The following is a 25,449-nucleotide window of genomic DNA, read 5'->3' as shown; positions in this document are numbered from 1 at the left end:
TCATAATGAAAATAAGGGCCTCTGATGGGTGTAATAGCAACAACCTTGTTCTCTTGGATCCGAATTGCCCATCTCACCCTCTTTATGATAAAAAGTATTTCTTGTAGCCTGTACTGTGAGTCACTGTCACAAATAATGTATTGGCTATACATGAAGTCGTGTGATACATTAAGTCGTGTGACTCCGACAGATTGTTTTTGTTGTGTTTACCATGTTTATAAGGTTTACGAATCCATCTTTATCGTTGTGATTATCATTATATTTTGACAAACATTTCCTTATCTTTTCTCTTTTGACATCACAGAAGCGCAGTGCACTCATCGCCTCGTTACGGTGGTGCTTTCTTCTCGAGACCACGGAACAATGCCATTTCAGCCATGCGGCCATCGGGGGGACGAAACAGCATCTGCACGTATGGAGCCTTCAAGAGGGACTGCTGCTACGGATGGAAGAGGAACGAACGTGGAATATGCCAACGTAAGTAGAATGCAATTTGAGAAACCAGGGCCCCGGTGGACACAGAGCTCCAATTGGTCGGAATTAATCGCCGTTTAACTTGAGATAATGTATAATTATAAAATCCCCGGCTAAAATCGCATCTCTGTACAAAGAAGATTGCAAGGAGGTAGTATGTTCACTAGATCATACTTTTGATCAGATCGATTAGATCTACTCTCTTTATTAAATAAAGGGTAAATGGGGTTCCAATGAAATGCCAGGTTGTGGCTTCGACTCCCTGAACCAGTACTTGTCCAATGCGTCTTGATTTTACCCTTTGGGACCTTTAATACATGAGTACTGTAACACTCAGGCAATTAACAGCATTAGGGCTTATGTTCTGGGACATAGCAAGTCTATGTGCGTATAGCGAAATGTCACTTTCCATCTAGCAAGGCGTTCCCGCCAACTTCTAAAGAGTCTTTGGCAAACTGAAACATCTCAAAGACAACCATGAAAGTCATGGAATCATATGTTCCCTTCAAACATTCGCCATGTGTTTTCGATCAAGGAAGACACAGGCATCTGGAACTTCCGGAGTGGGAGGCACTCCAGGCACTCCAGGTATACTTCTGCATGTACTCGACTCAAGGTGTGCACGAACAGCCTTGGTGATTCGTAATTGTCGAAGAGACCTTTTTGTAGGTGAGGATTTCACAGCTTCCTCCCTATATGAGTTTCCACTGATCTGTTACTACTCCGGGTAATGGGCAGTCGTGCAAATAAAATGATAACAAAGATAATTTCATGTTGAAGAATATAAAAAGTATTATAAGTTCTCTAATAACACGCATATGGTGACACTTCGACTCCTTTTCTTCGTTACAAATAACGCCCATTAGTCGGTTTTGATTTTTTTTAGGAAACTATGACTTTATGGTCTAGTAATCTTTAGACCTCCCCAAATAGATGGACAGAACTTGCTTACAACTTTTAAAGTTTTTTAACCTTCTCCAATCTCCAGGGTCTTGTGTAGACACACTTTTGTCGAAATCTTATATTATTGTAATACTCTAATAACTTGAAAGACATTTGGCATGTATAGACCAGTTCCTCTTTAAATAGTATACCCCTGAATTTTTCTGATTGGTCTTGGCCTATGAACTGGACTACTAGTATTCAATGAGCATAAAGCACAACACCCCTCTCCTTCTCACGATGCAAGCCCTCTAAGATAACCCTCGTGGCTCTTTATATCTGAAACAAGCATTCATAATTGTATACCTGCCTCTAAATTGCAAATTGTGAGTGATCATGGTGAAAGGTGGAACAGTCGGAAAACGATACATAACGATAAGTTACACTTTCACGAAAAAGAGGTCGATCTCCTGTTGTACGTATCTTCCAAGCACTAGGCCTATGGTCACAACGGAAACCTGTCTACCAGTTTTGTCAATAAACTAAATCAGTTTTCTGAATATTTTGGCGATTTTCTTCCCACCTGCTGTGGAATGGGGAGACCTCTCAATGTATCTCATCGGCCGGCGCGTCTGATTTAATTTGGACAAATTTTCGATGTCGAGACTTTGCCATTTTCCGTGCCAAGTTCGCCACGTGGCACGGGGAACCAGACAAGATTGAACGCGTGTACGACAGGTATGCTGCCGTCTGAGGAATGGCGGGATAAAGAAGAAAAAATAGGACGCACTTTGACTGTTCGCCTTTTTTGTTGTTGTATTATTTCTTGTCTTCCAAACTGTCGCAACAAATCCAGATGAAGGTGAAATCAGTATGGAATGGAAGACATGTAGTTTTTGTTAAGTCATCCTGAGATATCAAATTTCAGACAATGAATTTGGAAGAGTGTCTCGTACAACTCAAATGGCTCACAGCTTGAAGATATGGGTAAAGTCGTTCTGGTCTTGGTCTTTGATATTCGTTAGAAAGGACACCATGGACCCCCTTCATATTGTAGATCTTCTTTTGTATTATACACGTTTTGTCGCGTATTAAATGCAAACTCTACATTGTTGTTTTGAAATCCATTGCAAATTGATTTTACTTTTGCATGTGTATTATGTGTGACACAGGGATTGGTCGGATAGGGACGGGTATATGAATGAGTGGGTGGGGGGGGGGGGGGTTAGTTATCCTGAAAGCTAATATTCATCTGACCCATTTGTGTCAGGTCATTGAATAATTTCAGTGCTCAACAGGTTGGAGAGATGGTTATAACGAAGAGAGAAATGCAATTTTCGAATAGAAAAATTTAGGGACTCAGTTTTTTTTCTTCTTCGTAAACAATATTTAGAGTACTTCCGGGCCTCATGGAATTGATTCCTCGTTGTGCGTTAAGTATGTATTCAAGCATCCTATAATATGAGCGAAAAATATTTCGTTTAAGATTTCGCCTTTAAAATGGACTGCGAGGGAAACTGCCATTATGCCGAATGTATGATTGTACACAAAATAGGGTATTCAAAGGTAGATCAACGACAGATGAGTCTTTCGCCTGTCTGACTTTCCACGAATGCAGTCTTCGATTAATTTTCATAATTTTTTCATAAATGTTATCCACACCTCAGGAGAGGACAGAAGATTTAATGAAAAGCCGTTTCCTTTGCGTATAATTCTTTAATATATAATTCATATACCAAACCATTAATGAGCCGATCGTTTCTACGTATATTTGTCGTCTCAGGTGGAAGTGGCAATCGCTCTATGAATTAATCATCCGTAATCGTGAATAAATCATTTTAAAACGTGTGGTGTACGTCAGCCTTGAATCGACATACCTGGTCACAAATAATAGCCGTCAACAAGGTGCCAATTACTAATTAGAATTTGGACCGCTCCTTTCTTCCTCATATTTGTCACTTTTCAGTTACCTGTCTATAGCATGTACCACGCAGTACAAGTTTGTAGCGAGCCGGTTTATCATGATATCATTGTCGAATATAATGTTCGACTCAATACCCTACAGATTGTTGATGAAAGTTACTTTTGAAATTATATTAGTTGTTACCATCTTATTCGAGTATAATGTCCAATTTTAAATTAGGAGTCACGAAGTTGTATTTGGCCACATTACCGAGAAACTAGTGGCGCAACTTTTCGGAGAGATTACCAAAGTTACCCAATACCTGAGTTTTGCATTCGTAGAGTCGATATGCCCTCTCAGTCACCTAAATTTACTTAAAACGATGGATAGGGGGAGAGACGAGTGACAATATTTTCCCTATAACAACCTTCCGGTGTATCTTCATTTTGCACATTTTGAGCACATTACCACCCCTTCTCAAGCAGACGATCAGAAGTCAATGAACGATCGAGTGTATACCGCCAAGGGTATCGATAGCAATTTCGCAGTACTTATTAAAGTACCCCTTCTAGATGTCAAATATTTTTATTTGCGTGTTTTATCACGTTTCATCTGTATTTGTTTGCCGCTCAATTTACACAATATTCCACCCAGCTAAAGGCATGATATGAAGGGTATATTCGGCGGAATATGTTTCTTTTCTCTAATGAACCGTGTGGGCTATAGGTTAATCATAAACTATTGCACCTGACACGGAGAGAATGAGAGAGAGAGAGAGAGAGAGAGAGAGAGAGAGAGAGAGAGAGAGAGAGAGAGAGAGAGATAAAGAGTGTCACTACTGAAAAACCTACCAGCATTATGGTGCTTCGACTTCTGCTTTGGCGTCAATTGATCCGGGCTTATTCATAGATATAAAAACAGAATTAGGAGTGTAACTAGGCTTTAGGTTAGGTTTAAGATTAATTTTAGTGTTAGGGCTAGATAGCGAATTATATTCTAAGATGAATACTTCATTAGAGTAGAGGATTGGCCGGAGAGCAATTATTGTCGACGGAGCATGTGTGTCGTTAATTCCAATTTGTAGCAGTTGAAACATTATTATTTTTAACCACCCCCGCCCTTTCGCACACTCACGCACACTCGATCACACTCATGCACACTCCCGCACACTCCCGCACGCTCCCACTCACTGTCGCACACACGCCCGCACACCCTGCACACATGTCGAACGCTAAAAGGGATCCTTGACTCCCTTTAATTTCAAGGGAAATTTGCTGATAGGAGGAAACTCAAATTTTGATTTAGTGTCAGTGTCCGATAAGAGAGATAGATCGGGGGAGAAGTCGATGACATTTCAGATGCAACGTTTCTTTCGGTGATTGATAAACACGGTTGTAATCTTAATTAGGAAGGATGTCGATTCGGAAATGTTGAATACAGGGTTGGAATATACTGGTGAGGGCAATTTATTTCGGGAGTGAAAGATTTTAAAGCTATTCTCAATTGTTATTTATCCATGTATTGACCACAGTAATTATGCCAGTAGATCTTGGACGTAATTATGCCAGTAGAGCTTGGACGTAATTATGCCAGTAGATCTTATACGTAATTATGCCAGTAGATCGTGTACGTAATTATGCCAGTAGCACTTGCCCCAGTAAGGAAATTATTTTTCATTCCAGTCTAACTTCTTACAACAACAACAGCAACAACAACAAAAACAGAAATAAGAAAAGTGATTAAATGAAGTAAAATAAGAAAGAGAAGATGTACTTGCTTGCAGTTGATTAATTCATTTGGTAACGTGTTGTGGTCAATAATTGAGGATCATGAAGCGTATTAATTTAGCATATATTCGAATTGGAAGATTCGTAATAGAATCAAAATAAGCAAGGGCGAGGGTATCATATAACGTACACGTGCTCTAATCGATGTATGAAACATCACAGAATATACATTGTAGTCCTGCTGGTTGAAAAAAAAAGCTATTTTATTGCTGACCATTCGAGTTTAATTTCAACTGGTAAATTATGTATTTCCTCCTGTCTATTTACATGCATTTACCATTCTCTAAATTATCTTTAGAGCAAAATATTTATCATTGCTAACATGGTTAACAAATGTTGAAGAAATTGCCCATCTTCTTTTGGTCCCAAAAGGGCATCCAAGACATGGAGCTTTTAACGATTATATAGTCCGTTATTTCACGTACTACAATATAAATACTCAAATTTCTTATCATTTTGAGGATTCCATATCCTTGCAATGCACACCAATACTTATATGCTAGATGATCAATCTTTTCTGATCGATTCCACAACGTTTCATTCATAATGCAATCACATGACCAGAACTCATCTTTATCTTTACTTTTGTAGTTTGCATATTCCTGTATGACTGCATATGATTGTGAATAACACACATACCTTTTTATATCCAAGATGAAAACATAACACAGGTGTACACATACAAAATTGAGAACTCATACAGGTCTTACCCGCTCCTAGGCTAGCACAGGAAATATTTAATCAGTGTTTCGGGTCCAGGAATAGATTCCTTTTCCCGGGACGGCGGAAGTTTCTGGATTAGATCTCTTCGATGAACTCATGGGTTTGATAACTTTCGCGCTTGTTTAGACCTTCAAAGCTACCATATCTTTGAGATCAGACGTTTATGACTTTTGACACGACAGGAACAAATTGTAACAAGGCCTTCCCCGGTATATACCGCCTCTGATGATATCAACATTTATGGATTTGAACTCAATATCTTTATGACATTAAAGCAGAGAATCAAAATAAGGTCACGAACTTTGGGTTTGTAAAATAGCTTTCAACCATACAATGACAAAATGAGGGTGCAATTTCGTTGCGATAAATGATTTTATTCAGAATCAAAGGGAAATCGAACTTCTCAAACAAATTACTTCGTTAAAAACGACCCCCCAAAAGGAACACTTAGGAAAGACAAACTGACGAAACAAACAAAATATGGAACGAAAAATGACGAATTTTGGCCGTTAACCATTTTAGTATTGTGACAAATTATTTTCAAATTGCAATCAGATATGTTTTCATCGGCATTGCTACAAAACTCAATGATTTGGTATAAATATTTTCACCAAAACAAATCAATAATGCCTAACAGTTTATGGCAATCATCCTTAGTATTTTCCGCGTTGACTGTTAATCGTATGAAATTGGAGTAGCCGGCGTGTACATGTGTGCATCGTGGGGGGCTAATTGCGTCACAATCGGACAAGAAGCACACCAACAATCATTGCCCAGGGGGGTAAGCACTGTCACGCCCTTTTCACCCCAGCAACCGTGCATTCGACCAGCTGGCTGATTGAGGCGCCAAACCCGACGCCGTCAAGCAAGATTTTTGTATCGGAATTCTACTGAATTTCACCCAAGAATAGGGGTTTGTGCTCTTAGACTTGACATATTAATCACTAGCGTCGTGACAGCCATGACTTCAAATGATGAAAGAAACGTGATAATAACATGCGTTAAAAGTATCAAAATATGTATTTGTCAGAAAAGGCGTCATTGAAAATACAAAGAACAACAGGGACAACAAGTTTCAAATTTCTTTTTGTCATTTTATATGGGTAGGTCGTAAAGTGAATAATATTGTCCAATAAATAGAATATACAATATTAACTGCTTACGGAAAAGGAGAGAATTCAATTTGAGTGGGGACCATAAAACTTACTTAAAGAATATGAAGGCGTCCCTTTTTCAATTCACTTTCTCAACCCATATTCGCTCTCATAAATAAAAGAGTATCTATAAAACGCATATATATATATACATATACATTAATGCAAACGAAATGAACGACAGTTTTATACCCTTTCCGAATTGGAGACACAGGAATGTAGTTAGAAGGCGATCATACTTAACAGTGGAGAATATGTTTAATGGCCTACGACATGCACAGTACTTGTACGTTGCAATTTTGAGACGATATATTATTATTATATTATCATGATTTTATGACAAATTTCCAGACTCTCATTTCCTCGTTAATGGCTGGAAATTTACCAAACCAACTTCCTTACTCAAGACATGGAGATCTGATCGAAATAACCGTGGAAGGAAATGGTAAATTTGATTTACGAGGAAGAGAATCAATATATTTCTAAGTAAATAGAAACAAAAAAATGGGGATATTTGTTGGAAGGCAACACGTACTTTGGTGCTTCGTGAGGCGTAATAAAGCGAGGGTGGGTGAACTGTGAATCTTTACGCTTTGGTGGGAAAGAGCTTGTAGCATCTGTTACTAAGACAAACTTAACTTGCTTGAGGCCATGATAATTAATCGACAGGACAAACACATGAGTACAATTGATGAAGTGTTATAGGTTTGTGAGACAAAAGAGACGCTTGAGTTTGCCCATGGTGTGTGATACCGCCCTTTTTTTCTTTGCGAGCCCCGAACCAATTACGCGCTCCGTTTGTTTCCAGTGACCTGGTAGAAGTGTAGAGACGTTTTGCAACTACAAGTTCGCCGCAAATTGGTTAACTAATCACGTCATGATCGAGTAAATAGAAGGTCATCAGACACCCACGTGGACTCGATGACACAAAAAAATAAGGAGAGAAAAACACCATATATGGATGACATTTCAGTCTCCAAAGGCTACTGGGCGTTAGTAATAAAGTGTTGAAGAAATTATCAGAGATGGGAGAGAGAGAGAGAGATAGAGAGAGAGGGGGAGGGGGTGGGGCAAGAAACGAAATGTGTTAATATTGTCGTAAGCGGAGGAGTGAATAGGGGGAGAGAAAGAGAGAGAGAGAGAGAGAGAGAGAGAGAAAGAAGGGGGAACTATTACAGGAGGCAAAGAGTAATACAAAATGAAGATAGTGTGTAAGAGAGAGAGAGAGAGATATATATAAGGGGGAGCGGGGGGGGGGGGGGGGAACTGCCAGTCAGACCCGAATACAGAAAGAAAAACAGATAGCGACAACGAAAAGAAAAGTGAGGGAGGTGTAGAGAAAAAAACACACACGAATAGTTGGAAATCCACGCTAAACATATTCCCCACCTTAAACTGCTCGATTAAACATTTATACATGAGTAAGGGACAAGATAGCTCCCTTAATTCTCAACGTTTCGTCATCTGAGATTTCACGGGGATCGCTTGGCGGGTCAAAATAAGATCATTTACAAGACACTTAAGAGTCTGTTTAGGATATAACCATCAATCTTAAATGACCTACCTGGAAACCGCTCGTTATTTGAATGAATTTAATGCATCTTTCTCTAAAAAAAAAAAAGTACACGCAGATACAACATGTACAAGGTGGTCTCTAAAAGGAAATGGGAGTATTCCAGATAAACACGTTAAACCCCCTCGTAGTTTGGAAATTATCTTATGCCCATTGCCCGCAATGCATCATTTGCCTGTCGCTAATGCCCGTTCCCCACAATGCATCATTTGCCTGACGTAGGGTCGCGTCAGCGACTGGCGCAGCTTCTGACACATGTGCAAATGAACATTAGTACCTTGAACTACTGGCGTATGCACTAATTGTCTCTGTATGCTTTATTAGGGCAGGTAGTGACGCAATCAAATTGACGCATTGTGTACCACTGGCATGGCAGACGACAAATCCCTTCATGACTTGTTAAGTATGAAATACACCTGTAGTAAAGCCCGCATTCACCATTTAAATATATTTTTCATTATGTATGATATATCCGGCTCCTGGCTTTATTCCAATTTTTTATATATATTTTGGAAGTGGTAAATAAGTGAAATTTAATCTTGTAATCATTGTTTGTGGCGCCGAAAGAAACCTTCAACCACAGCCGTCGCGACAGCCGGGAACTTCCAGTTCCTTCAAATTGTGTTTTGTTGTTGTGAATAAACATCTCGCCAAGAACCAGAAAAGAAAGGACGACCTATGGAAGGGAACTGTTAGGGGAATTAAAAATCGATGCAAGGGAAACGTCATTCATTTAGTTTAAATGTCAAATCATGTTTCCAATAACAGCATACAACCGCAAGCGAGGACAAGACTGAACAGCGACTTCTGTGAACAAAACAAAAATGAAAAGACGGTGGGAAAGGAGAGGACAGAAAGTCAACGTTTTTACCACATTCCCTGAAGACTGGAAGAGATTATTTGATTCTAATGACTATGATCATATCATGTCGTGCTCATCAACAAATAGAGCACCAGTCCAACACTCCCTCGCGAAACGGTAATTATTATTTCCAAGTAGACTAGAAAGATATATCCCCTAGTTTGTAAAAGAGTAAAGGAAAACATCTGTGTTAGTAATCATAAGGACGATTATTTCGGTCATCGAAAGAGAACTCGACTGTACTTTCAACATGCGAAGTCAACGTGGAGGATTGGTGATTTGTTGTACTGGGTACCTTTCAGTATAACTTACGACCGATCAATTCTCTACTTAACCAGCCAATCAGATTCGGGTGTTATCACTTTCAATCTCTTCTTTGATAATGATAGAACTTCGTTTGATATGACACATCGTAGTTGTTAAGAGATATTGGAAGGAATGTGTTGATGGTTAGGTTGATTCTTAAATTATTTTTTAACGTGGGCAGGGTGGGGGAAGAGATCTCAGAGCAGCAGATTGCCTTTAGTAATCATTTCAGTTTTCCAGTTCCTTTATTTGATATATCGAACCTTCTTTCTAACGGGTCTGTCCTGCCCCTCATTCCAAAGAATGCCATACATAGGATCATCTTTTCTCCCCTAAAATCTAACATGTCCATGTAAAGGATTAGGTATATTTGTCTCAAATTCTAAACAAAATCCCGAGTGTTGCTCATGCTGCAATCATAATTATAAACTTTTAGGTCAATCAGGAAATTTACCCCTGACTTTTACAAGCCGATCACCTGTCTGATTATCAAGATATCTATGATTGGAATTCGAAATGTCATAAACCGTTTTCCCCAAGGGTTTTTATAATACTGCAGTCTATTGGGGGAATTGAGTTTGGTAAAGCTGGTCACTCAAAGATTTTTTTACTTTTTTGAGGCACTTCATGACTATTTTGAAGCGCAATTGTGTTCAGTGCTTCAATATTAAATATTACATATTAAATATATTAATGGTTACACGTAGGGCAATGCATCCAAGATTTGTATTGTTAAACAATGTCTATAAAGAGAACATCCCCATAGCCAAGTTGTCCAAGAACCATTTTGACTTTATAGGAAGTTGGTCTTTCTGCATACACATGCAATCAAAAGGGTATCGATATTTTTACCTATCGAGGGTGACCCCAAGATAGATGAGTAATTAAATCAAATTTCTAACTTTTCATTGACCGTGTTAACTATTATGAGAAGAGGACGTTTTTTTTTTAATTCTACAAAAATTGCATTGGATGATACGAAATACGACAAATGCATTATTTTTCATTGCAACGTTTTAGATATCGGTGTTGATATGATAGAAATGCGTAGGAGAACACAGTAATTGACAGCGATGGCAACCAAAAAACAAATAACCTCTTTTTTAGCGTATATTAAATATAATTTTTAAATTCGTGAGCATTTGCAATTATTTCGGTCATTGCACTTGACAGAAATAGATAATATAACAAAATCGTGTCTTTACTATTGTTATTGAGTATGTACGATATTTTTTCGTGATGCAATGCATTCATAATTAAAACCGACACGTTTCTTTGATACTTCATTATTGAACTATTATCCGTAATTTTCATTTTTTGTCCGCTCTGCCAGAATAGGTGACATTTCTGTTTTTACAGCGGTAGGCCGTATCAAAACACGTTTCGTAAATTGTATCGTACATATATCCCATCCGTTTTCATCAGATTCGCGGATATTAAAATCAGTTTACAAAAATCTGATTAATAATAGCATGTAGGCGTTGTACAATCACGTTGGGTTGGATTCAGACACGCATTAGATTCGCAAAAGGGGAGGAAATGAAAAATGAAGGGTTATGTTTTATCAGTCGATCTCCGGATCCCCCACGTCAAAGCGTACTTGTATTATAGAATCAAGTGAAACAATCTCATACCTGCTTCAGCGCGATGGGAAAACGGGAGGAACTCTTGTTCAGATAATACCCCAGTCCCACAGTCTATCTGCTCTCAACCGACCAATAACCGATAAAATATAGGCCAATCAGGGTGACATAACCTTTTATTCGGTCTCTCATCGGTCGGGCGTTGTTCTCGTTATGTGTGACGGGGGTATAAGCAATAATATTTCAATCAAGAGGCGGTATAAATAGCAACTGGTCCATTGTGGGGATCATTTACATCAAAATGGAATCGGGTCCACCAGATGTAAAATATAAGAGATTGGCAAGGGATAGAAATATTGTCAGATGTATAAATGTATAAATATATATAGAAGACGTTATGTATGGTCATAAAAAAGCCAAATATAGAAGAGGTATTATCATGAAACATTCCCAAATATAAAAGAGGTATGATCATAAATACTGCCAAATATAGAACGAATGTGATCATACTTGCTAGGAAATTCGGGTGTAGCGTTTTACCATTCACTAGGCCCACACTTTTTCACATTTTAAAAGAACAGATTGATCGTACAATGGACCATTGTCGTACTCTGCAGAGGAAATTTGATAGAATGAAAGAAAGTAAAAGAGATAGAGGTAGATAGATAGAGAGAGAAATGCGAACGAGAGATAAACTACATTCACCATGATATCTTAGGAGATTATAGGGTGTAATGTTGGAACATTTACTACTTTTAACATTATGTTAGAACAGATCGGTGGTAATTTCCAGAGGAGATTTGTGTGAAATCTATAAGGTATTCTAATTTAACTCTTCCCCCAAAGGACAAGACACAAAGCAACACAAAAAAGATATAGGAATCTCCGTTATATTAATCAGAATAAACAAATGTTGTTAATGAGCAATTCAAATTCTACTACTTTGACATTACACATAAGTTATTCATACTTCCCTGAAGTAAAGGCTCAAAAATCTATGTCAAGTGCATGTGTACTCGTCGCATTACTCGTTTTAACGACGCACGTATCTGTCCCTCTGCTCCTCTCCTAAATTCGATCTGATTAAGAAGCATCCTCTTTGTTATCCCATCGGTCTGCTCTGCCGGATCCCAGGTTACATTAATGTCATTCATCACCGTCTTTCTGGTGTCATTACGGTAGAGGAACATTTTCAAAAATATATTTTGTCGGTTGATTGCGAGAGGAAAAAGACGTTTATACTCCAGCCACACCAACGAGACCGACACTTGGACCCGTTTCACAAAGCCCCTTTTCTATGACAAAAGACAAAAATCATTGACAAATCTGCTGATAACCAATCAGAAGCAAGGATTTTAGTAGCTTATAACAAAAATTGTCATTTATCACTGATGACAAGTTTTGTGAAACGTCCCGAATGAAAATTACATTATCGCCTATGGGGTTTAGGAGAGGTAGAGATGTTGGGGTCTAGTGGTTACGTCTCTGGACTGTGAACTACAAGGGACGAGGTTCGAATCCCTACCGCAACAACAAGACCTTGATTACTCGATCCAGGTGTAGTAGTCTGTGGGTACCTGGTATGATTTATTGCTGGAGCTAAAGCCAGGGAAATACTTTCCGAAGTCGTTTGGAAACGCATAGAGACGTTATGCGCTGAACAAGAATGGCATATTTACTATCATTATGGCAAAAAGTCGGTCGTTGGAGTCGGCTTAGAGTCAGTTTAGCGGTGTGACTGAGGTACGACTTTGTCCCACCCTTCACCGATAGCATCATCTCGGGATATCCGTGTAGATGAAATTATCCTATTTTATAGACTAGCCTCCGGCGCCAGCTGTAAGGAGTCAAGAGGTTTCTCTCAAAGAACATCATCACTGGTTTAAAGGCATTCTTGAGTAATGGTCGTTGCTGGTAATTAGTCTCACGAATTCAAACGAAATTCACAGCGAATGTTCAGAACTGCAATGGATTCCCTTCTGAAAACAAAGTTGTTAACAATTTTCTTGTTATAATAGATGAGTAACGAGCTCAAGATAGGAAAAGCGAGCTAGTTGTCCCGGCCGGTTGGTGTCAGTACAACATCTAGTTTCGAACAAGGTCGTGATAAATAATTGTTCACATTTTGCAGATCCGAATAGCCGATCTATGCATTCAGAAACCTGAAAGGTTAATGATCCAAACTTTTCAGCTTTTTCACATCGTATTTCGAATTATTACGAGGGTATTTGAAGATCAATTCTTAGCATATGGGACATTCTTTCAAACTGACATAATTATTAAGAATGACATTAGTGCCGCGGTGGGACTCGAACTGCGAACCATTGTGATCTACAGTCCGGTGAGGTTAAAAAAAAAAAAATTGCAAACTCAATCATCTCTTTATGTAGCTTGTTTCGCTCGAATTACAGTTCCCTTTTCAAAACTAAGGATGAGCTTCAAATCTTCAACAAAGAAACAAGTCCAATAAGAATGATGAAAACGTTTCTGTTGTTAACTTAACCAAAGAAAGATGAAATGTCTTAACAAGCAAGAAGTCTAATTTTACAAATTCTTAAGGGGAAAATAAATTTTGGCATACATTTCACCTCATTTTTTTTGGCGCGATGTTTTTTTCGTCAGAGCAAAACCGATATTTTAAGCTGTACACGTTAGTGGATAAACATTACTAACAAGGAACACTCATGGTCGTAAAAGAGTAGGAGGCGGCGGCCAAATTTAAAATCACTTTGCTAGTAACGACATGACTTCCTTCTGCCTTTTCTATATATTGCACATTGCATTCGTTTTATGGGTAGAGATCTACATTGGGTGTCAAGTCAACTTACCGGGAGGACTATGTGTACTCGACATTGTCTATTAGGATGTATAGAACCTTGAGCCACGAAAATGTCTGTAAAAGAAAACATGTCATGGTATAAACTTGATACGCGATTACACAACATGCCGACGTTTCCGCATCCTCTACCAACATTTACATTTCTCAATAATATTTTTTGTTGAAGTCTGCATACGACACTAAACGAATGTCTATGTGTTCGTGACAAATCGTCACTGTCATTGATAATCTCATGCAAGTATCTTGTATGCGATTTATATTAGTGGGAATCTGTAAAAGAGGTCACGCTTGACACCCGTTTTCAACCCGTTAGTATGACGAAAGCTCGTTTACCATGTTAACTTAATTTTTCAATTTAGTAGCGACACATAGTCCACAGATAAATATTCATGCCCCGCTGGGTGGGGGTTGACAAACTTAGGACACCACTTTTCGATGTCGGGGTTAAAGCAGTGTGGAATATACACGGCGTTAAGGGGAGGAGGGGGGGGGGGGGTATTACCTCCCCTATTGTTTACTAAACATGCCCTCCTAAAAGCAATGGCCTTTTATTGCAGATATTTTAAAGTCATTCAAGAAAGGCATTAAACACATGGGAGAGAATTTTCTTTTTAAAACATGTCAGCATTTGTAAACATCCCCCCTTTCCGAACAAATACTCACACTGGCTCCTTCCCAACGGAGGAGGGCCAACTCTGGATCTCTTCTTCAGGTCAGCTTTAATCATGACGTTTATTTGTTCACTGGGGAACTTCTTACAGTGGTTAGTAAAATGTTGATCTTTAGAACCATGACACGCCTCTCAACCTCGGTAAAAAAGTGATGACTTCCCTCTGATAATGTCACTGCCAAAAACTATAATTCTCCCGAGGCTACAGTCCCATGTCAATATCCCTTTACTTTGTAGATCTGTACCGTAAGATACTGAGTCTCAAATTGGTAAAAACCTACTAGCAGTGCTGATGCAAAAATAAGTGATATGAATACAAAATGAAAGACGATTGCTCAATTGCTCAATTATTACCTCTACAGTAGATATGAAGTAAGCCTAACTAAAAAACTAAGGCAACAACGAATAACAACAAAGACAAAATCCCAAGATATTATCCATATATTCACAAAAATGAAGACAAAAAGAGAAATATTTTAATCATCATGAAAATTTTGTTGAGAAAAACAAACGACGTTTGATGAAACACCTCACTATCAAATTAGGCTTTTATATGAAATGTTTTCGAAGAGGGTTATTGTCAACTTTTTTCTTCAACTTTTTCTGTCAAAAATATAATACTGATTTATCTATTTCTTTATAGATATATGCCCAAGAAATCATGCAAGTATTGTGGAAGCGCAATTAAAATGATCTGATTTTGTAAAGTGATTTCAAATTTTAAATTTTGGTTTAGAATAATTCCTGGTGTTCAAAATACCTTAAGTAAAGAACGTGTGAAACAAAGAAGACCCTGGGCTTATTCCAGTGTTCATTGTAGTCGGAGGCTTTCTGTAGATGGTTCAAACTTTCACCGAACACCTAAAAAGTACTCTCTTATTGTTTTTTGCTTAAAGTAAGAAATAAAATTGAAATCTAAAATACTGCTAAAGGCTTCAGGAACGGAGACTGTCGTTAACTATCAAAATACATACATTTTTATGTGTTTCTTCATTTTCGGAATAACGAGAAGAGAGAAAAGTACGAAAATCGCATACATTCCATTAGTGAGATATTTTTCCAGGTATATGTTTTGCATTCGTAATCTCGATGTACCAAACGTTTACAATCGTCATCATAGCCTCTGAATATTAAATATTCCCTTTAAATGTGGCTCGGTTCATAATATGCGAGAGGAACTCGCCCATTTAATAGCCCGAAGACTGACAGACAGGCGGAAGAAAAGCAATTTAGACGGTATCTGTTACACCACCTCCTCGGGGCGCAATTCGAGCGATTTCCAACGCTTACGACAAGCAAAGCAGAATGGTATTTAACGCCTCGACGGAGACTAGCATATTCTGCGCACATGTCATTTTCAAGACGATTGGAAGTCGTGTGGTTTGTTCGTTGTTTTTCCTTCATTGCTCTTTAATTCCGCCTGTGAAAGTTTGTGACGCCGAAAAAGCCAATGAACGGCGAATGTCTTCACAGGGGGAGAGAGAGAGGGAGAGAGAGAGAGAGAGAGAGAGAGAGAATGAAAGAGGGAAAGAAAAGAGTACTCTGTGCTTTTGAACTCCTCCATTTTCACACCTGAAAGAAGAAAGCTGCTGGTTTGTTCTCTTGTTTGCATTTAAATCCTCGATTCCGAATGAAATTGGCATGAAAGTGGTATAAAACAATTACCAGTCAAGCGGGAGCACACGTTTAACAGTACATTAAAAGTCAAAAGAGCATTGCCGCTGGTCAGGTGATTTGTAGTGAATAAAATGCACTTATACCTTAGGGGTACAGAAGTTTGTATCTTTGAAAACCTAATGTGTTCAACCTTTGAATGAGTAGTACGTGTACATATGAGTAAAAACAAACGTACAGAAAACCAAATGATAGAGACAAAAACAAAACAATCAAACAAAACAAAACAAAAAGCAAAACAGGTTACCAATCAACAAATAGCTAACAACTATACAACTAAAAGCAAATCGGGGCAATTTACAGCCAATAACTCGACTAATATGATTCTTGGCCTTTGGCTTTTCAAAAGATATCGTACAATCATTATAGCTTTTCTCTATGCTGTTCTTCTGATCAACCTACTTTTAAAGATCAATGGTCTAACCCAAATTGCTTATCCTGCATAATGAATCCAATATTCTCGAAATAATTAGAAAAAACCATATTATACACGTACATGTAGCAAAAAATATATGCTGCGGGCTCCAGAATATGACCAGGAACTATGTTTCGTTTCATCAAGATTGTGTGACACTATTCCCATTTTGTATCCCAATGTCACACCCTATCGTCGCTTGATTTAGTTCTTGATAGCTCTAAGTTATGATTTATGAATCGTTTTAATTGCGCCCTAAGGCGTGCAAATATTGAGTTGCTCAATCGGAACAACTTTTGACGCGTCATACGGGGGCTCTGTTCTGCGTCTTTTCTGGAGAGTATAACGGTCGAAAAATTAATGTCAAGGATCAAGTTGGTATGTGCTCGGATTAAGAAGATAATTTTTTGTAATTCTCCCGGTCTTTGAAAAAAAAATCATTCACTGGCGTTTAAAGCTGTAGCAACCTGGTAATCACACCCGTTGAAATGCGGATAAAGAACTGTAGTACGATTATGTTCAATTGATATTGCCGGAAAGCCAGTTACAAGCTATTTGCCCATTTTAGGCTCTGACGTCTCTCTGTTTTTGATTTTTCCAGGTCTTGTACATGGCGTCATCCAGGGTTACAAGTAATATTTCTGGGTTTATTTTGTAGGCAAATCAAGAAAGAAAAAGACTTTTGTCGATGTAACTAATTGCCCGCTCTTGTTCCCCCTTTCGTACTTTCTACTTTGATTTAATGTATTTCTGTATTTCAAAAAAAATGAATGACTAGTCTCATGTAATCATTGACGATTTCAAAAAGTAAATTCATGATTGAAGTTGTGACATACCCGAAGACAATATAATATTTATTAAGTAAATAGGAAACTTTTCGTAGCAAGTTTCTCTTAAACCACTTTTAAGGTTTAAGGAAGAATCCGCCCAAGATGTCTTTTTCTGTGTTAAGACCATTTTGCCTCCCATCAATTTCTTTCGTGTTTCATTTCTACCTAGCAGGTGAATATTGCGCAGTTAAGCTAAACCAGATCATCCCATTTTCTATTTTAATAATGTGTAATCACCACCCAATAAGACTTGTATTCCAGGTTTCTAACAGGTTAAACATGGAAGACAAATTATGTATTTTCCCAAGACAAGTCCATGGGGCACAGGGGCAAGTGGTCCCCCTCCCGGGGAAATAATTGGACCTACAATTTTGTGTGTCCTCACTGAAATCAATGTAAAATATTCTTATCATAACGAAGTTCCTTTTTTAAATATAAAGTTTTAACAATCTTTAGCAGCAATACATGTATGTCATGTTTACGTACCTTGACTGAGTTAGAGAATTTGGACGAAATGTTTGTATTCAAATGATAATTGTTTGTTTGTTTGTTTGTTGTTATTCCTTACAGCTATATGTGAGAGATCTTGCGGAAAACATGGAACTTGTGTATCATATAACCGCTGTAAATGTCATCCCGGATGGTTAGGAGAATATTGTGAAGCAGGTAAGCACCCACCATTTTCTTTTATTTCATTTTCCATTTAAAAAAAATTTATGACAAGATCACAAAGGCTTTCGAGAAATGGACGTAAGAAACTTTCAATTGCCATTCGAAATCATTTTAAAATCATTTAACTGAAAACATTGAATATCTGTGTATGCTATGAGATACACAATTTGTCAACACTAGTTTAGCATGTATATCAGTTTAATCTCAACTAAACACTGTACTTGTAAGACCCAATTCGCTCAATGATCACCAAAACATTTTTTGTAAAGGAAATCTATTTACAACATCGGGTGCTAAGTAAAATGTCCGCCTCATCTGTAACCAATATTCCCGTAACCACGGTAACTACCAAGAGAAGAAGAAGTGGCAGTTTGAATATCTGGATGTTTTATCGTAACGAGGGAAACATACATTTCCTGAGCCTGCCATCTCAATCTGTGATCTCTTCTGATTTGACGAAATAATTTATTAGTCACGATTCTCTCTCATCCCTATGAGATTTTGATGACCTCTATTAACGTGTTCAGACTACAGAATATGTATATGAACTCGTATACAGAAATGGGTGTAAACGTCGTATAAAGAATAATCGTATACCGAAAGGGATGTAAACGTCGTATAACGAAGAAGAAAAAAAAGGGCGCGAACAACATTTGAAGAAGGAACATCGTATAAAGAATCGTATACCGAAAGGAGTTTAAACGTCGTTTAAACAATTATTGCATAACGAAAAAACGGCGAACAACATCGTATAAGGGAACGTCGTATAAAGAAGAACCGTATACGAAAAGAGGTGTACACGTCGTATAAAGAATAATTGTATACGAGAAAAAAAAGGAGGGAGGGGAAACAACAGCGTATATAATATAGGATCGTCGTTTAAAGAAACAAGTTTTGAAGAAGTCATGAGTGCGAGCTCATGACCAGTCACGTCCAGTTATACAGTTTTGGTATACGTATACGGCGTTCAAACGAGAACAGACCCTGATTCTTTCTCGAGCTTTCTTTCGAAATGATGCTTTTCGCCATAATACACGTTCTGGTATACGACATTCATACCATAGGAAGAAGGCAATTACTTTAACACAATGCTTGTACAGCAATGCGATGAATTTGAGTGGTCTAAGCGGGGGGTATGTATATAGGATCATCATCGAGTTGTCACTGTAGAAGGACAACGTGATTCCCGATAGAACCTTCAGTCATTAAGAAGGTATCCTCTTTCTGGGAGACGTTAAAGATAAACTTGAGTTATGGTAAAAAAAGAAAATGAATTCTCACAGAATCTAACGAAACTTACACTAAATGTTCAAGATTAAAAATAAATGTCATGTGTCAAATAATTTTGGAAGAAAATGTATACTGGCTGAGTAATGAGCATAGAAAGATAAGGAAATCAGGGTAGTACTAGCCCCGACACCATGTGTGTTGTCCCATATACATCTTACTGTGTAAGTGATTGTTACTTTACTAAGACTCTGCCAAATTTGTGATGATTTTGATGACTCCAAAACCTTGCATTACACACCATTACTTACATGCTATATGATCAACTTTTCTGATCCATTCCACACCTTTTCTTTCACAATGCAATCGCATTACCAGAACTCAAGTTTATCTTTAAAGATGACGGCAGAAATGTGGACTGATAGATGTGATAGGTGATTTTGAGTCCAGGGAATGACAGTGGATGTTTCAAAGATTGTTATAACACATTGGCGATGTATATAGGAACACATTCGTCGTGAATTTTAGAGAGCTGTGTGGACGGTGCTAAATGTCAACACCTTTCAAACAGTAGGAAAAACTTATTCAAGTTTTACATGGACACCTTAAGAAAAAATTATTTTAAATACATGTAGTAAGAAAGAACATTATAAACATGGTATCACAATATGGTTAAACGGAGTTCCAGTTTACTATACAATTAAGAAAACTTAGAGCTGTTTCACATTAATGTTGGGGTGGGGGTGCTAAGACATGCCCACACCTGTATATAGCAATGAGACCTGGGAACCCGAGAGCACACCAGGAAGAAGAGTGTTTATTACATCCATTTAGCATTAGGTCTCTTAGTCTAGACCAGGACTAGCTGAGACGAAAAAATAGAAAAAAATAAGTAGGGACTGGCCTGGCTACATTACGAATGAATATATACATCGAACAAACAAACATTTTGGAGATGGAAATGCTGCAAAGGTCGTTACTTTAGAGGAATACCATACATCTATATACGTGTTCCTCACTGTAATAAAGTCTCGGGGTCTAGTCCAAGATCGAGACATCGAAAACGCGATCGTCTCGCTACATCATATCATTAGGGACTTTTAGATTTGCGTGGACTGATACGTGTGACGTCCATTCAAGGCAGTGCATTAAAAGGACGTCGATCGTAGCAATCCCCATTGTCTTCGTGCGAATCTAAAAGCCCCTAATAATAGAAGCGAACATCAAAAACATACAGTCCAAGAAGAAAATATGTACAAGGGTCGTAAGTTCAGAGGAATACCTAATTCTTGTAATGCTTGTCCCCCACTTTCCTAGTTTGAGATGAGATCAAATTGGCCCAGTATGATTTCCTTGTGACTGAAAGATGTGAGCTCAGCACGGAAATCATTGTGTATCCTAAAACAAGATGCCCAGCAGGCTTGCTGTCAAGACTGTAAGGACCGAATCACCGGTTGTGTACAGGAGCTTAAAGGGCAAAATCGGCATTTATAAAGATAAATATCTGAATATTTATACACTCATTTTTCAATATAGTGACGAGAAAAACTTGAGTTTTCATTTTTTTAAACAAAGGACGGGGTTGATCTAACGCTTAAACGATGAAAGAGAAAACACTATTTTGGATTCTTAACAGAAAAATGAAATGATATGGAAAAAAATATCGTCAAAAAAGCACAATGTAATCATTGATCAACATAAACCATAATCTATCAGATAAAGGAGCGAGTTTCATGAAATCCCAAACGAATCGCAATAATTGATAACTCACAAAATCATTTGATAAAGACCTGAATTTGAGGGTTCTTTTTTGTCCTTCGTATCCAATTTCAAACCCCCGATGTGTTGACCCTAGTTTGGTTGTACAGGTATATCACGTCTGACAATAACTCTGTCATCTGGACACCAGATGGCGCAACTTAAACGATTCCCTGTCCCCGAAATTTTACCCAGAATCTAGCTTTGGTTATATCCAAGAAAGGATTCCGTTCAGCCAGAAAAATCATTGTTCTGGTAACAAAGGTAGATTTCATGAGCATTAACGGGACGCCGGCAATTAATTAGCTTTTAAGAAAGAAAACATGTTTTACATTCGACTACGCCGGAGGGCATTTAGACCAAGCAACAACAAAAATCACATGCAAGAACATAATCATTTCCATAACGTCAGATCACATGAATTGGAATTGATTGACGTTTGATACAATGCAGTTCATGTTCTGCCATGTGCCATGTGTATTGTTTACAATCATAATTATATTTAGCCGTTGCCACTGCCACTGGTTAACAGGTAATCTCTTCCTCGACACTCTCATAGATTAAAGATCAAACTTCAAACGGCAACTTCTCATCTAATATTTCTATTAATCTTTAATTTAAAAAAAAATTCAGTAGGGAAACATGCATGCGTTCCAGAATGACGCGAAGACTTTTTAAGGTGACCAAGTTGCATCGTTTACATGCTCATTTGCATATTCATGAGTAGCTCTTATTGAGCTGTATGAAACTTCATGTAACTTGACGTGATTGTATATGTCAGGAATGCACCTATGATGGATATTGAATCTAAGGTAAAGGCCGTGCTTGTCAATTGGTGGTAATTGTTGTTTGCGGATATAATAAAAAATTCTTTGGATTCGAGACAGCGCTTAATGATTTCCGGAGACATCTACGTATACATTTAAAACCCATCTTCATCACGTGTCCTTGGTATACAAACATCATCATCATGCCATTCCAAAGTATTTATAGTCTGGCGTGATGCAGAATAAATTGGTGATCGGTTGGTACTGACACCTGCACGAACAGAGGTATGTCAAGACTGTCTTCTTCTTCAACTGATGAAGAACGCAGTTATGGATTCTCGAGAGGGAAACAGGGGAGGGGGGAGGGGGACTTCGCATAAGCATTGCCCGATTGAGAAGACACGCAGGGGTTGACATTGTGCCCCCCCCCCCCCCCACTACCCCCACAACTAGTTGTATTGCGATGTTTGTCGGCACAATAAAAGACTCGGTTGGGCTAATGCTAAATGGTTCGGTAAATTTACCTTGATTATCGCTTATAAATATTATAATACAGCTTGCTAATCTAATGACTGTCTCGGAACCAACGGAGGCGAGAAAGGAGGATAACGATTAGCTGTATAAACGATATTTGAAAATCAATTTGGCTTTATGTTATTAACTATCCTATCAGAAGGTATTCATTGACCTGATGGTATCGCTAATGACATTGATGCGGACTCCCCAAAGCAAATTTCCTTGACCGGAGACATCATCTGTCCAACCATCTAGAGAGATGCCTCAACAAACTAGACATGTGTGTAGCTATATAGGGGCTGGGAGGAGGGGCAAGGATTCGAAAACAGATTTATCTTCCTCTAAAACAGCTTCCAGAAATACCCCGTGCATTTATAATGGTGGCATCATCAGCCCGCTTCCGACCATCATCCGCGGTATAGAACCTGACATCCTAGCGTCTTTGGTATCCGAGGAATGTCTCCCGTTGTCACACCGGTAGCCGGCCGGTGCCATGCTGGCTCCTTTACTCATCAAGATTCCTAGCAACAACTACCGACAAGTTGCATCACAAAAGTGAGAGGACGCAAACAAGGCAGGCATATTTTTATTTCTATGAAGTCTGTTATCCCATTTCAATAATTTATGGTTACCTGTGAAATATGAGTATTTGGAATCATCATGTCACAAATAGACTAACAAATTTGCTCAAATTTGCAATAAATGAAAAACACTAGAGAGTCGAGTATATGAAACTGCACAAGCGCGTGGAATCTGAATTTGGTCCGAAGTTGGAAAAAAAAAACGTTTCTCGTCATATTCGCAATTTCTGGACATGTCCGAAATAAGAGCACTTCTCACTACTTATTTTTGAGTGACTTTGCTACTAAGATACACGTTCTTACAAAATGTCATACATTATTGACTTTACCAGGACTCAAAGGGGGCAGCTGACATATTTACAAAGGAAAACACCCCTCAGTGGGCATCAATTTCCGAAGCCGAACCTAGGAAGCAGGCACTCTGATGAATATGATTTCCTATATAAGACATCAAATGGGGGTCCATGTACCATTTGGGAGCCATGGCGAAACTGCTCTTTAAACTCAAAGTGTATAAAACCGAGACTCAGCAAAAACTTTTAACTCTGTGGACAACAAAAACTATTTTAAAAAAATTTAAAAAAATAAACAAAACAAAACAAAGCAAACAAACAGAAACCCTGAGCGCAAAAAAAATAAAAACGCAAATCAGCCTAAGGCTCTCCCAAAAGCCTTGTGCTTCTCCATTTGTAACATTCGATCAGTAACATTATAATCAGGATGTGATTCTAAATGCAAAACAATAGTTCATTTCACGAAAGTCTTTATGAACCTGTTAAAAGTAGATTTCTACTTTAACATGTAAACAGATTCCATTTCACACCCAAAACAATCCATTCTATTCTCCATCTAACCATGTCGGGCAGAAATCATTATAGCGCCTCTCACAAAATCTAGAATTCAAAGAACTCGACACAATATTTATCGGGCACTATTCATGTGATGAGGGCAGGGGGGAAACGGCTCGGTAATCAGCCTCCCGATTTGATATTCCCCTTGCTCCCTGAACAGCGCCAGAAATAGCACATGCATCCGACCCCCCACCTGTATTTTCTTGGGGAAGTGGAACCCATGTGTGGAAGGCGCCATCCGATGTATATTGAAACCAGGGGATGTATGTGCATAGTACATTTTGTATCTATACAAGGGGGAAGGAAGAGGTTCAACCCCCTATAGGGGTACGTGGCAGCACCCCTCCAGCCCCTGTTTGCATTCAATGAGGAGCGCATGCAGGTTAAGAATGTCAAGGGTAAATCTAATTATATTTCCTTCCTTAAAGGGAAAGTCCACCCTGAAATTAAGTTAGTTTTAATAGGAGTAGAAAAATGAGAGAAACAAGTCAGTGAAAGTTTGAGCAAATTCCGATTAAAAATAAGGAAGTTAGGATTTTTTAAGTTGTGATCAAACAAACACAAATTGGCAACTCTATGACGTAAAATGCGAGCTCAACTTCCATTTGCTTAGTCCTAAAAAAATCTAAAATTTTCATTTTCCCTCAAGAAAAATTTCAACCATACATGCACCCTAAATATAATAATTGCAAATATGTTTCTATACTCCCCCTGCAAGGAACAAATATATATTCCGTCATCAATAACGAAGAAAACATGATTTTATGGAATATTATGCACAAAGCAAATGAAGGAGAGCTCGTATAATACGTCACAGAGTTGCCAATTTGTATTTGATTGATCACAACTTCAATAATTCATAACTTTCTTATTTTCATTCAGAATTTGCTCAAACTTTCACTCACCTGATTTTCTTATTATTCTGCCTCTATCGAAACAAAATTATTTTTGGGGTGGACTTTCCCTTTAAATAAGTATTATCAGCAGCTCTTTCGATGAAAATTGATCAATATCAACAGAGAATGGGTAGTAACAAAATGCATGCACGTGAGTTTCACACCGACAATCGGTTAAGAATACAATACGTACAGAAACACTAAATGAAAACAAAAAACGAAGTACTCGTTAGAATGCATACTGAGAGTATAAGATTCACAAATGGCACATGAACAAGCTCACATTTCCATATCAAATATGATATAATATTCTTTATAACAACGAAAACACTGAACAGCTCACCAAAGCTTTGTCTCATCCCTCTATTCCTTAGCCTGAGTATTACATGTATTAATCTCAATAATATAAACACTTTTTTGTCTAATGTTGTCTCCACGACAGAATAATCGCATCACGCATCTATCATGCCTCGTAATTTCCATTACCAGACAGCATAATGTTTACA

At 38.1% G+C, this 25,449-nt stretch overlaps 1 protein-coding gene across 1 annotated transcript in view; it reads left to right on the top strand.

Moving 5' to 3' along the window:
• Positions 1–303: 303 nt before the first annotated feature.
• Positions 304–25,449, top strand: part of LOC582269 — a 56,355-nt gene continuing 31,209 nt past the window's right edge. The window contains exons 1-2 of the mRNA XM_011662506.2: positions 304–477; positions 18,246–18,341. Of these exons, the coding sequence (XP_011660808.2) occupies positions 378–477; positions 18,246–18,341 (196 nt within the window). The 5' untranslated portion in view covers positions 304–377. The remainder of the gene's footprint in view (positions 478–18,245; positions 18,342–25,449) is intronic.

This window comes from Strongylocentrotus purpuratus, unplaced genomic scaffold (genome assembly GCF_000002235.5).
Source record: "Strongylocentrotus purpuratus isolate Spur 01 unplaced genomic scaffold, Spur_5.0 spur5_scaffold_11, whole genome shotgun sequence".
Lineage (NCBI taxonomy): Eukaryota > Metazoa > Echinodermata > Echinoidea > Camarodonta > Strongylocentrotidae > Strongylocentrotus > Strongylocentrotus purpuratus.
This window is presented reverse-complemented; position numbering and strand designations above follow the sequence as displayed.